Source organism: Hyla sarda, chromosome 3 (assembly GCF_029499605.1).
Source record: "Hyla sarda isolate aHylSar1 chromosome 3, aHylSar1.hap1, whole genome shotgun sequence".
Taxonomy (NCBI): domain Eukaryota; kingdom Metazoa; phylum Chordata; class Amphibia; order Anura; family Hylidae; genus Hyla; species Hyla sarda.
This window is the reverse complement of record NC_079191.1, coordinates 409,747,850-409,762,059: the sequence shown is the minus strand read 5'-3', so window position 1 is coordinate 409,762,059 and position 14,210 is coordinate 409,747,850. Positions and strand designations below refer to the sequence as shown.

The 14,210-nt window shown below is 42.4% G+C and overlaps 1 protein-coding gene across 8 annotated transcripts in view; it reads left to right on the top strand.

The window, feature by feature from the left end:
- EML4 (EMAP like 4) overlaps positions 1-14,210 on the top strand; it is a 227,630-nt gene that overhangs the window by 180,037 nt on the left and 33,383 nt on the right. For all 8 annotated transcript variants that reach the window (XM_056568163.1, XM_056568162.1, XM_056568168.1 and 5 more), the window contains 4 exons: positions 2,947-3,057; positions 3,710-3,805; positions 8,586-8,720; positions 10,066-10,201. In XM_056568163.1, the coding sequence (XP_056424138.1) occupies positions 2,947-3,057; positions 3,710-3,805; positions 8,586-8,720; positions 10,066-10,201 (478 nt within the window). The remainder of the gene's footprint in view (positions 1-2,946; positions 3,058-3,709; positions 3,806-8,585; positions 8,721-10,065; positions 10,202-14,210) is intronic.

The window sequence follows — 14,210 nt, the reverse complement described above, 5'->3', positions numbered from 1 at the left end:
TGAAAGTAATAAAGATCTGCTGGGAGCTGTAATCACTGTCTATGTAGACGACAGGAGCTTCTTCAGGGTCCTTTACAGTACACACAATGTCCTAAAAAAGTAACATGGAGCCGTCCTCAACTGGAGCACTTAACCCTGGCACAGATAGAGTGGTACAGAATATGTTATTCCTTCCAGTACTGTAGGGGCGCTACCAGACAGCCAGTCAGTGCATGCACTTCAGTAATACAGGGGTTTTACCAGTAAAATGCCCATTCTGACACTGCAGTCAATCAATGGCATCAGCAGTCATGTGCGCTTACATTACTGCATGGGACCAGGCAGGGGGTGAGTATAGCTTTATTTTATTTATTTATTTTGCCCTACCATTCCCTGCACCTGAGCAATTTTGTAGAAAGTCTGGGGAAAATCTATTAAACTGTTGTCCAAAAGTTTCTGCTTTTTGTTTACCTTACTTTTTTGTATTAATTTTACCTTTTTATTTTTTTATAAATTATACTAATAAATCTTTGCTATATACTTGTACAGCTTGTTGACATTGCAAATTAAAGAGGTGAAAAATTCTGCCTTTAAATCTGCATCTAAAATCAGTGTGAATATATATAAATTTATACATATTTATAGTTTTGTTTTGATCAGTAAAATATGTATTTATATTTTTGATTTACAGATTCCAAAGTCTTGTTTTATCACTGCTCCATCTTCTTGTCTTGTGTTAGTTTATCTAGTTAGTTAACCTGTTCCGGACTTTACAGAATTTTTTGTAGTAACGGTCGCTGTATTAAAGAAGCTTTTCTTTGCTTTTCTATACACTATTACATTTGAATTACAAAAACCTATGCCGTGAATTTTTTTTTTCTGTCATTTGCAAAAACTTTTCCTTAGACATGTCAAATAATATGACATTGGATCTCAGTCCTGAGACCTGCTGTGATTGCCCTGTGAAATGTGCAGCAGCATGCTCCACTCCCCTGCCGACTGCTCCTTCCGACTGGTTCACTGCATTACAGTCTATGGCAGTGGTCTACAAACTGTGGACCTCCGGATGTTGCAAAACTACAACTCCCAGCATGCCCGCACAGCCGTTGGCTGTCCGGACATGCCGGTATTTGTAGTTTTGCAACATCCGGAGGTCCACAGTTTGTAGACTACTGATTTATGGAGAGAAGTCGACGCACCCTTCACCCACTTATTACTTACGACTGCAGTGGATCTCAGGACTGATCTAATCTTTTGATGTATCTGGGCAACATGTCAAAATTTTTCCGAATGACAGTAACCTCACATCTGAGGGTCTAAGGCAGTGGTTCTCAACCTGGGGTACATGTACCCCCAGGGGTACTTAGCAGTTCTCCAGGGGGTACTTGAAGAAAAAAATCATTAATGGAAGCCACAGGTTACTGGTCTGGACCACTTTGAAAGAAATGTTAGGCTGACGTAACTGCACCGAGGAGCAGAGCAGGAGGACAGTAAAGGGGAAGCGCGGGCACTGGGCTGCTGTGGGCAATAACTACCATTAGCTTTGTTGCTCCATTGCCCCTGTAGACCGGGGACCTACTGCTATGAGCTATAACAATAGGTCCCTAGACCAGAGGAGCAGTGGAGCACCAAAGCGGGACTGTATGGTGGCCTACAACTATATTTGGGGGCAGTTTGGTGGCCTACAGCTATATTTGGGGGCACAGAGGGGGCCTAACAACTTTATGGGGATGCAAAGAGAGTACTATTACTTTGTGTGACAATAAACATGGGGAGTTTTTAAATAGGTGGGTATTGCACTGCAGAAAGAAGCCTAAAATGTTTGTTTGGCTGGTTCTGTGGAGATATCTTGTATGGGAGAAATCATAATGGCGGTCTAGGCCAGATAGTGAAGAAAAGAAAAGTAAACAACTCCAGTTAGAGAAGACGTCACCTGTAACAGGGGGCCTGTTATAGAGGAAGGGAAAGCATATGAATTATACTATAATCATTACAAAATGTCTCTAATATAGGGGTACAATTTTTTGGGAATGGGCTGTAAAGGGGTACTCAGCCAAAAAAGGTTGAGAACCACTAGTCTAAGGGTATGTTCACATTAAGACAGACCAAAGTATTTCGGCTTCCGAGCGGAGATTCCGTCTGGCCGCTGCTGCCGAAATACTTTGGTGGTAGGACCACGGGGCCCTGCGCTGTCACCATGCACGGCTTTGCACTGCTTGCGGACTTCAGCGCAAAGAAAGAACGTGCTCATTATTTGCACAGATCGATTCCTCAGTGTGAACGGTTCCGCGGAAGAATTATTTACACTAATGTTAGGAGTTCACACCATGGAATTCCGATGTCCAATTCAGTCCACGGAATTCCGTGCTAATTACTCAGTGTGAACATACCCTAATAATCCAAAACTTGTTTGCATTACACAAGACCAAAAGACAATGAAAAATAAAACCAAATAGGGAATTTTTGGGAGTAAAAAAAAAAAAAAATTGTAGCTGATTTTTACCATTTTATGTAGGGATTTCTTGGCAGTTCTTTCCATAAATATTCAGGCATGCAAACAGTTCTGTAACAATTTATAGGGGTATTCTGAGTTTTATTAACTGTGAGTAGATTTCAGGGGGGGGGGTCCCACCATCTCTACAATGGGGACCCGAGTCTCCCATCAGAATGGAAAGGTGGGATGTGCATGTGCGGCACTGCTCCATTCACTCTCTGAGTGAACTGCAGGAGATAGCAGGGTACGGGGTTCAACTTTCTCTGCGGTTCCCATAGAAAATGGACATGCACGCGCCCCACCTTTCCATTCTGACTGGAGACTTGTGTTCTTGTTCTGGGTCCCTGCAGTCAGACCCCCCTGAAATCTAATAGTTGACCCTATCCTGAGGATAGAGAATTACTTGTAAAAATTGAACATCTTTAAATTCTTCCAACTATTTGATCTATATTCTTGCTTTGTATGTTTGGCAGCCTCTACAACCTCACGTCAGAGTCTGGGACTCTGTTAGTCTATCCACGTTGCAAGTCATTGGCCTGGGGACCTTTGAGCGTGGCGTTGGGTGCTTGGACTTCTCCAAAGCGGTAAAGTACACAATTTTATACATTTTCCGACGCCATATAAAACATTACTTATGTGCTCCTCTTGCTACGGTTTAGGGTACCTGTGTTATAAGACAGGATAGTCTTCTGCCTCGATTGTGGCCTAGTATGAAAAATAAATGTCTTCTGTATGATTACTTGGCTAACATATATAAAAGTGTCTACCTTTCAATTTGAGTTAAAGGGGTATCACAAGATTAAAGGGGTTATCCAGGAATAGAGCAGATTTCTTCCAAAAACAGTGCCTCGTCTCCCTAGGTTGTGTGTGGTATTACAACTTGGCTCCATTCACTTCGATGGAACTGAGCTGCAATACCACATGCAACCTGGGGACAGACGTGGCACTGTTTTTGGATGAAATCGGCTCTGGTTTTTTGAGTAACCAGTTTATAGTGATCTCCTAGCAACATAACTAGCTAGAACAGAGGTCAGATGTCCACAATGTTTGGACTCCAATTTATTCTCTTTGTAGGAGATTTCCAAATATGGCCGAGTAATAACATTTCTCAGAATATGTAGGTATAGAGACAAGGACGTGTCCATGCATACATGGCATGGTATATAATGGAGAATATGGAATGATATAGGAAGGTTTAGGCTGCTTATGTGCTATTTCATGGTTTGTGTATTTCAGGACTCCGGGATACATTTGGCTGTGATCGATGACTCCAATGAACATATGCTAACAGTCTGGGACTGGCAAAAGAAGTCAAAAGTAGCAGAAATAAAGGTAATTGTCAAAAAATAATTGATTCTATGGAAGTTTGCACTAAATGAGTTGTGTTTTTTTTTTTTTTTGTTTTTCTATGTCTGACAGAATAGACCCCTTTCTTATAATTTATGTTCCTATCCAAGTCAATGAGCCTATTCAACAAACCCAAAGAGGGAGATTTATCAAACCCGTCCAGGGGAAATGTTGCTGAGTTGCCCATAGCAACCAATCAGATCGCTGCTTTAATTTTTTTTGAAAAGGCCTCTGAAAAATGAAAGAAGCACTCTGATTGGTTGCTATGGGCAACTCAGCAACCTTTTCTCTGGACAGGTTTTGATAAATCTCCCCCAATAAGTTTTATATAGTTGCCTATCCTCATCCGGCCCATAGAGTTGAGTTACCAGGCAAAAAACTGTCTGAGAAGGACATAGCTTGAACCTCTTCCTCCATCTATCTATCCTCCTCCTGTCCGATGTTTCTTTAGTTACCACCAAAGTAACAAGTGGAAAAGTCCAGCACGCCCCCGTTCGCCCACCGCATCTCGGACCAGTGCGGACTTCACTGTTAATGACAACCAAAGAGAGAAGGAATGCCCAGCACAGTAGCTCTAATGTAGATGCGATCTTTATTCCAAACAGCAATTCACATAGACAGTGACGCGTTTCGATCATCTCAGTGATCTTAGTCATACTGAGCTCACTACGACAGATTGCGAAGACTATCGAAACGCGTTACTGTCTGTGAATTGCTGTTTGAAATAAAGATCACATCTACATTAGAGCTACTGCGCTGGACATTCCTTCTCTCTTTGGTTGTCTTTAGTTACCGCATTGGACTCTGTCGTAGTTTTTTAACCTAACAGAAACCTTGCCTAATGGACCCCATATAAGGCTGGGTTCACACCACGTTTTTGCAACACAGTTCCCGTATCAGGTTTTTGACAAAAAAAAAAACGGATTCCTCAAAACCTGACTGAACTTTATCAAAAAGTGTGTACAAATTTTTATCTGTGTACGGGTTGAAAAGCGATGTCCGGATGCATCAATTTTTTAAGAAAAAAAAGTATACGTTTTTAACTTTTTGCTCCATTGGGAATAAAGTTTCATTTGTTTGATTGAAATTCCAAGAAAAAGTCAAAAACCGTATGGCGAAAACTGGATGGAACCGTACGCACATACGGTTCTGTAGGGTTCCCATTGACTCCCATGTTAAAAAAAAGTATACAGTTTTTCACCCAGAGCAAAAACCGTAGTAGGTCATGGTTTTCTGTCCAGGAAAAAAAAAAATAACAAAACGTATGATTTGAAAAACGGAGACAACCGTATACATTATGGTGCATACGGTTTTGAATGGGAAGTCTATGGGCATGGTTTTCTGTACGGTTGCATAGTTTTTTTTTTTCTTTTTCTTTTTTTATGAAACCGTATAGCAAAATTGTGGTGTGAACCCACCCTTATAGGGGTCATTGACTTCTTCTGTCAAAGTGCTAATCGTTTTGATGGAAAAATTGTGCTTTACGCAGTACCGTTTTTTTGTGTTCCCCATTGTTAACAATGGAATCTGCATCAGAGATCTTGAAATGTTTGTCCGGCTTGTAGCAGTGTTTTATTATTTGGCCCCGGCTGCAGGGGACATAACAAAAAGATATACTTACCTGACCAGCTCCCCCCCACCACATGTAAAAAAAGCATTAAAGGGGTATTCCAGGAAAAAACATTTTTTTATATATCAACTGGCTCCAGAAAGTTAAACATATTTGTAAATTACTTCTATTACAAAATCTTAATCCTTTCAGTACTTATGAGCTTCTGAAGTTAAGGTTGTTCTTTTCTGTCTAAGTTCTCTCTGACACGTGTCTCGGGAAACACTCAGTTCAGAAGCAAATCCCCATAGCAAACCTCTTCTAAACTGGGCGGTTCCTGAGACAAGTGTCATCAGAGAGCACTTAGACAGAAAAGAACAACCTTAAAGGAGTAGTCCAGTGGTGACTCAGTGGTAAACAACTTATCCCTATCTTAAGATAGGGGATAAGTTGCAGATCGCGGGGGGGCCGACCGCTGGGCCCCCCTGCTATCTCCTGTACAGAGCCCCGAGAGCCCGCGGGAAGGGGGCGTGTCGACCTCCGCACGAAGCGGCGGCCGACACGCCCCCTCAATACAACTCTATGGCAGAGCCGAAGCGCTGCCTTCGGCAATCTCCGGCTCTGCCATAGAGATGTATTGAGGGGGCGTGTCGGCCGCCGCTTCGTGCGGGGGTCGACACCCGCTATCTGGCCGGAGAGCCGGGGCCCTGTACAGAGAGATCGCAGGGGGCCCCAGCGGTCGGACCCCCCGCGATCTCAAACTTATCCCCTATCCTTAGGATAGGGGATAAGTTTTTCACCACTGGACTACCCCTTTAACTTCAGAAGCTCATAGGTACTGAAAGGATTAAGATTTTTTTAATAGAAGTAATTTACAAATATGTTTAACTTTCTGGAGCCAGTTGATATATTAAAAAAAAAAATTATAATAATTTTCCTGAAATACCCCTTTAAAGGAGAGGACTGCAGTAGTCAAGAAAGCGGCAGGGGAGCAGGTTGGGCAAGTATACCTGTTATGTTATTATAATGGTAAGAGCAGAAAATAGACTTTATTTTAGCCAATAGACAGAGAAGCTTCTTAGTTTGTAGTATCTATTCTGCTCAGTTTATTATCGGTTTATGTTCAGCTAATAAAAAAAAAAAATTAGCCAGACAACCCCTTTAAATCCTTGCTGCACATGAGCTTTGTATGGACAGAGGAGTTTGCCGACCTTTGTAGAGAGCCCGCGGGCATGAAAGAGGGAACCACAGACTAAAAAAGGGTTTCCCAAACAGTGTGCCTCCAGCTGTGGCAAAACTACAACTCCCAGCATGCCCGGACAGCCAAAGGCTGTCCGGGCATGCTGGGAATTGTAGTTTTGCAACAGCTGGAGGCACACTAGTTGGGTAACCCTGGACTAGAAGAGGTCACTAGTATAGTGCATGAAAAAACATTTGAAATAAGTTTAAATAAATAAAATTAATTAATGTAACCCTCCTCTGGGGTTCCAGCATAGAAGGTGTGACAGGCTAGCCCAGGTACTCCACTCTCCATCCACAATGAATGCCACATGTATGACTGGCTGCTGACGCTTCTCATTTGTGTCAGGATCACGGCCTTCCAGTCATAACAAGTGTAAATGATTTATCACAGTGTTCTTCCATGTTTCTGAACATAAATTTTCTTTTGAAACTCAAAACTTTTGCCCAGAGGGGGGAACACTGTGTCGTTTTGTAGCATTGACTACATTTCAGATGTTCAGAATTAGTTAAGCAAAAAAAAAAAAGAAAACAAAATGACATTTAGACATAAGAAAACCTTGTGCAAAATTAAAGGAACAGTCCAGGTAAAACAGATGCTGTTATGTCTAGTCCTAATGGAATTCTATTTGGTGGTTTGTGCCAGGCTTTGCCCCTCTGGCCCTACAGTAGGTATCGCATAGTCTATTGGACTGGTGTGTATCGTAAAAGATAACCTGTCATCACTTTCATGCTGCCTGAACCATGTGTCCACAAAGCATTCCCTGATGGCTTCTGTGTGCTCCACCAGCATTGAGTAATAGATTTCTACCATAAAGGGGTGCTCTGCTGGAAAACTTTTTTTCTTAAAGGACATCTATAGTGCAAAATAACTTATCCCCTACCCGCGGGGGGTCCGAGCGCTGGGGCCGCCCGCGATCTTCGGTACGGGGCCGTGGCAATATATAGGAAAGGGGACATTCCGTCCCTGCATGACGCGGCGGCCGACGCGCCCCCTCCAGGAATCCCATAGAGATACATGGAGGGGGAGTGTCGGCCGCTGCTTTCTGCTGGGGACGAAACTTCACTTCCGGCAGACTGCCGCGGCCCCGAACAGGAGATCCCGGGGGGCCCCAGCGCTCGGACCCCCCACGATCTATAACTTATCCCCTATCCTTTGGATAGGGGATAAGTTATTTTGCGCTGGAGTACTCCTTTAAAATCGACTGATGCCAGAAAGTAAAAACAGATTTGTAAATTACTTCTATTAAAAAAATCTTAATTCATCCAGTACTTGTCAGCTGCTGTATTGCTCCACAGGAAGTTCTTTTCTTTTTGATTTTCCTTTCTGCCTGACCACAGTGCTCTCTGCTGAGACCTCTGTCCATTTTAGGAACTGTCCAGAGTAGGAACAAATCCCCATAGCAAACCTTTCCTGCTCTGGACAGTTCCTAAAATAGACAGAGATGTCAGCAGAGAGCACTGTGGTCAGGAAGAAAGGAAATTCAAAAAGAAAAGAACTTCCTGAGGAGCATACAGCAGCCAATAAGTACTGGAAGGATTAAGATTTTTAATTAGAAGTAATTTACAAATCTGTTTAACATTCTGGTACCAGTTGATTTAAAAAAAAAAAAAAAAAAAAAAATGTTTTCCACAGGAGTACCCCTTTAATGTGGAAAAATCTAAGGGAAGCTGGTGGAGTGACCTTAGTGCTGGGATTGGGTGCAGTGGTCACAAGTCCACATGCCACATCATCTCTGGAGCCAGCAGGCAAGCATTGGCATGGAAGCATCTGGGGAACATAATGAAAGCTAAAAGCCAGAAAAGGGGGTAACAGAATACTTCTGGATGCTGGGTACATGTGCCACCTTCTGGGGTGAATTCTATGAGATCCCTATTGGATACTTGGGCACTAGCTTTTTATTATGTGTCATGTGACTGTGAATTCTTACTGTAAAACGACATGTTTTTAAACATTTTTTGTTTTGTTTTTGACAGACTACGAATGAGGTGGTCCTCGCAGTAGAATTCCATCCAACAGATGCCAACACGATAGTCACCTGTGGGAAATCTCACATATTCTTCTGGACCTGGAGTGGAAATTCTCTGGCAAGAAAACAGGGAATATTTGGGGTAGGAAAATATATTTTTAAATTACATGTGTGTGTGTGGTCCTCAACATTCATAGTCCTGGGGTATGTAGTTTGGGGGAGGGGGGGTTAAGGCGCATGGTGCAAGGCAGAATACTGTATTGAATATTGCGTTTATTTTTGAAAAGGCTTCAGAGCCCATAATATAACTACTACAGTCTAAGTAATGTATACAAATAATTTCCTTTGAGGGGATCAGAGACTTTCTCTAGTCCTAGACAACCCCATTCCAAATGTGACACCTGATTATCCCTGGTCCTGCTCCAAGAACCAAACATGTCGCCAGCCATGCATTCAGCTGTTGCTTAACTACAACTCCCAGCATGCATGGATAGCCAACTGCTGTCCAGACATGCTGGGAGTTGTAGTTTTGCAACAGCTGGAGGCACCCTGTCTGGGAAACACTCTTTTAGCCTATGGACAAAAGTGCTGCTGTTTCTTTGTCTAGTTCTGACACAGTCCACATAATTAGGACTGATTGCAATACCAGACACAGACCATGCACAAGAGTGGTGCTCCTTCTGGGGATAAATGGAGACCTTTTTTTATTTTATTTTTTTAATGTATAAATCTTGTACTACTGCTTTGAATACCTGTCTACATACCTGTGATGATGTATACAGTGATCCCTCAAGTTACAATAGGAATTGGTTCCAGGACGACCATCGTATGTTGAAACCAATGTATGTTGGGCAATAACTCTATGGAAACCTGGTAATTGGTTCTGAAGCCACCAAAATGTCATCAAAAAATAGGAAAAAGTGAGGATTAAACAAAAATAAGTAGATAATTGATATAGGTAAAGTAAGTCCTTACATATTAAGTAATAAAGATCTGCTGGAGCTGTAATCACTGTCTATGTAGAGGACAGGAGCTTCTTCGGGGTCCTGTACAGTACACAGTGTCCTAAAAAAGTAACATGGAGTCGCCCTCACCTGGTGTCCAAAGGAGCAGCTAACCCTGGGACAGATAAATAGTACAGAACATGTAATACCTCCCTGTACTGTAGGGAGCGCTACCAGACATCAGTCAGTGCATGCACTTCAGTAATACAGGTGTTTTACCAGTGAATGCCCATGCTGATTGGTCGGTTCTTCCAGCCTTTGACACATTTGACAGATCTGGACTGTCCATAGCATTGTATGTTGAGTTTGGTTTCAAGTTCCATTGGTCCAGAAAAGACCCTTGGATGTTGAAACTATTGTATGTTGAGGCCATTGTAAGTTGAGGGATCACTGTAGTATAATTCCTGACAGGATATAGAAGGGCTTGGGCCATTGTTTGTTCACAGAGCTGACTTTTTTTGTTTTTTCAACGTTTCTTTGCAGAAATACGAGAAACCAAAGTTTGTACAGTGCTTAGCCTTTTTATCCAATGGAGACGTGCTCGCTGGAGATTCAGGTGGAGTCATGTTAATATGGAGCAAGACTCCTGTCGAGTCGACAGCTGGTAAAGGAGTAAAAGGTAGGCTTCTCCTGTTTCTGCCCTCATCGGGGTTTGTTGCAGAAACATCACTGACTGTCCCTTCCACCTAAATGGGGTTGGCAGAAACAACCCCATTTACATGTTTGGGATTAGATATTCCCTCGCACAAGTTTCTTGCTACAGATCTTGAATATATTCTGAACTTTGTGGGTTGGCTTGGCAGAAAACAAGTATTCACACCTGCGCTCCTCTATGAGTAATGCCGCTTTCTGCTGGAGGGGGTCCGGCTTACCACCAAGGTGGTTGACTTAATTAAGGAAAACACTTCAGCTTTCCATATTATTGAATTGTAAGGGTGTGGCGTTACAGTAAAGGTTATCCTGAACGTTTCTGGCTTTTTCCCTTCTACCACTCCTAACATTTTAATTGCTTCTAAATCCCGACTTGGCATCCAGCTAAATGTCTCAATAATTGTTCTTAAAGCTCAGGTAATGATTTGTAGTCATAATATGCCTATATGAGTCATGAGGTGTATTCCCCATTCTTATGCTTGGCACACGCTAAATGACTCTCATCGTGCAAGCGATTCACCTGGTGAGAGATGCTGAGTCCGCAGGTAGGTTAATTCGCCCCCTACATGTACTTTATCACGTTTTTTTTTTGTTTTTTTTTTGTTACAGCATTGACAAAAGGACATTGGATAGATTAGAACAGTGTTTTCCAACCATTGGCCCTCCAGATGTTGTAAAACTACAACTCCCAGCATGCCCAGACAGCCGTTGGCTGTCCAGGCATGCTGGGAGTTGTAGTTTTGTAGTTTTACAACATCTCGAGGGCCACAGTTTCACGACCACTGTCCTCGAAGGAGAATGATTTACATGCCCGGATAGGTTGGATAGATTAGAACAGTGTTTTCCAACCATTGGCCCTCCAGATGTTGTAAAACTACAACTCCCAGCATGCCCAGACAGCCGTTGGCTGTCCGGGCATGCTGGGAGTTGTAGTTTTACAACATCTGGAGGGCCACAGTTTCACGACCACTGTCCTCCAAGGAGAATGATTTACATGCTGTTTGTGGTTGTCAAATGTTACTCTACTTTTCTGGCCTATAACTAGTCCCAAGTTTGTGTGGTTAGTAGTTTAAATTCGCTTGAAAACCTCAAGTTGTAAAGCATTGCTCTGCTAAATTCTTAAAGGAGTACTGTGTAAAATTATTATTTAGTTATTTATAGTTTTTATATATTTTTTCAAATCGAGTGCCAGAAAGTTAAACAGATTTGCAAATAACTTCTATTTAAAAATCTTAATCCTTCCAGTACTTATCAGCTGCTGTATGCTCCACAGGAAGTTGTGTAGTTCTTTCCAGTCTGACCACAGTGCTCTCTGCTGACACCTCTGTCCATGTCAGGAACTGTCCAGAGCAGGAGAGGTTTGCTTAAGGGGATTTTCTCCTGCTCTGGACAGTTCCTGACATGGACAGAGGTGTCAGCAGAGAGCACTGTGGTCAAACAGAAAGGAACTATGCTCTTGTGGAGCATACAGCAACTGATGAGTACTGAAATGATTATGATTTTTAATTAGAAGTAGTATACGATCTGTAGAACTTTCCTGCACCAGCTGATTTTAATTTATTTTCCCTCCGAAGTACCCCTTTAAAGCGGCTGTCCTGTCAAAGTTTCCCCTAAGGATATGTTCAAATGACGGAATATCCACCTGGAAACTTTCCGCAGACGGTGGAGTACAATATACTGGCGCTAGGACCGATCAGAAATGCGCCGTCACCATAGACTGCAATGCACTTCCGAGAGGATTTGACTGAAAAAATTGCCTGGGAGTTGTAGTTTTGCAACAGCTGGAGGCAAGCTGGTTGGAAAACACTGGGTTAGAAAAGCATGGAAATATCTTCGGTACAATATAGCTATCTCTATCTATCTATCTATATATATATATATATATATATATATATAATATTTTTATTTATTTTTTTATATACCTTTCTAAAGGTAGCTCACCCCTATGTGCCCTATTATGGCATATAGATATCATAGAGTGGTTCCCCATGTATCAGAACAGAACCCATCAGTACCAACAGCTCCCGTTCTGGTGGACTAAATCCAAATGGCCAGCATGTAATACTCCATGTCTCCTGTAGAGGCCACTATAAGGGAAATGCCTGACTACAACATCCCTTAGCAAAATCAGCTAATTACCCCCCTTTGTAAATGTGCGTCCTCCCACTCGGGGCACGCTCACACAACAAAATTTCTGAGCGAAATCCACCTGGAAAAAATTCCTCACGGAAATTCCGCTGCAGCAGACTCAAATAGCTTTCAATGAGATTCTGCTGCACTGTGCGGACTCTCCGTGGCAGAAACATCTGCCGTAGACATTCCGATTACAGACAACATCGAAAGAATTGACATGGTAATTCTTTCAGTCAAATCCTCTCGGAACTCACATTGCAGTCTATGGTGATGGCGCATTTCTGATCGGTCCTAGCGCCGGCTTATTGTACTCCACTGTCTGCAGAAAATTTCCAGGTGGTTATTCGGTCATGTGAACATATCCTTAGGGGAATCTTTGATAGGACAGCCTCTTTAAAGGGGTACTCCGGAGGGGAAAAAAAATTAAATCAGCTGGTGCAGGAAAGTTAAACAGATTATAAGCTACTTCTAATTAAAAATCGTAATCATTCCAGTACTTATCAGCGGCTGTATGCTCCAGAGGAAGTTGTGCAGTTCTTTTCTGTCTGTCCACAGTGCTCTCTGCTGACACCTCTGTCCATGTCAGGAATTGTCCAGAGCAGGAGCATATCCCCTTAGCAAACCTCTCCTGCTCTGGACAGTTCCTGACACAGACAGAGGTGTCAGCAGAGAGCAGTGTGGTCAGACTGGAAAGAACAACCCAACTTCCTGTGAAGTATACAGCAGCTGATAAGTACTGGAGGGATTAAGATTTTTAAACTGAAGTCATTTACAAATCTGTTTAACTTTCTGGCACCCGATGATTTGAAAAAAAAAATAATAATAATAATAATAATAACTCTTTAAGAATTTAGCAGAGCAATGCTTTACAACCTGAGGTTTTCAAGCTAATTTAAACTGCTAATCACACAAACGTGGGACTAGTTATAGGTCAGAAAAGTAGAGTCACATTCGACAACCACAAACGGCATGTGAACCATTCTCCTTGGAGGACAGTGGTCGTGAAATTGTGGCCCTCCAGCTGTTGTAAAACTACAACTCCCAGCATGCCCGGACAGCCGTTGGCTGTCCGGGCATGCTGGGAGTTGTAGTTTTGCAACAGCTGGAGGGCCACAGTTTAAAGACCACTGCTCTACAATAACATTTTTCTTCATAGCCTGGCACCTAAAGACATTGCCTGCAAAAAGTCACCGTGCAGTGCCAGGTTATTCTGTAAAATAAACAGTAGGTTCTCTTATAGGAAGGTATCTAACGTGATGCCAGAAAGAGCCTTAATGGAACTGATGGAATCCAATGGGGGAAAAAAAAATGTTTTTACTATTTGTAACTTATTTTGGGACGTGATGAGTAATGGCTTTTAAGAATCGTAGCAAAATGAGCAAACTGAGTATCAATTTACCTTCTTCATAATAGAATAATGGACCACCCAGCTGCATGTAACCATTACACACACCCGGATGCAACGTAAAAGCTTAAAGGTATTAAGGAGCTTTTCACAACGTCCCCTCGCTCCGAGATCCCATAATCACGTTTTAGTAATCACATCTGTTAGGATTTCTGGCGGTCCGTCCTTATTTTTATTTATTTTTTTGCATTGATTTAATCTCTCGCAATCTCCTCTTTACCACAATAACGTATTTTTGGCCACCTGCGCTATGAATGGCGATCGCTCAGGGGACCATTAGTCAGTTCCAGAGGAATTCTCAGAATGCCAGCGCTTCCTGTTTTCCTGTGCATTCCCTAAAATCATGACACCATAAAACCCATCCCCGAGGTTCAGCATTTCTTCACAAATCTCCCTGGATTTCATTTTAATACAAATTTAGTCAGGAAATGGCAAACAC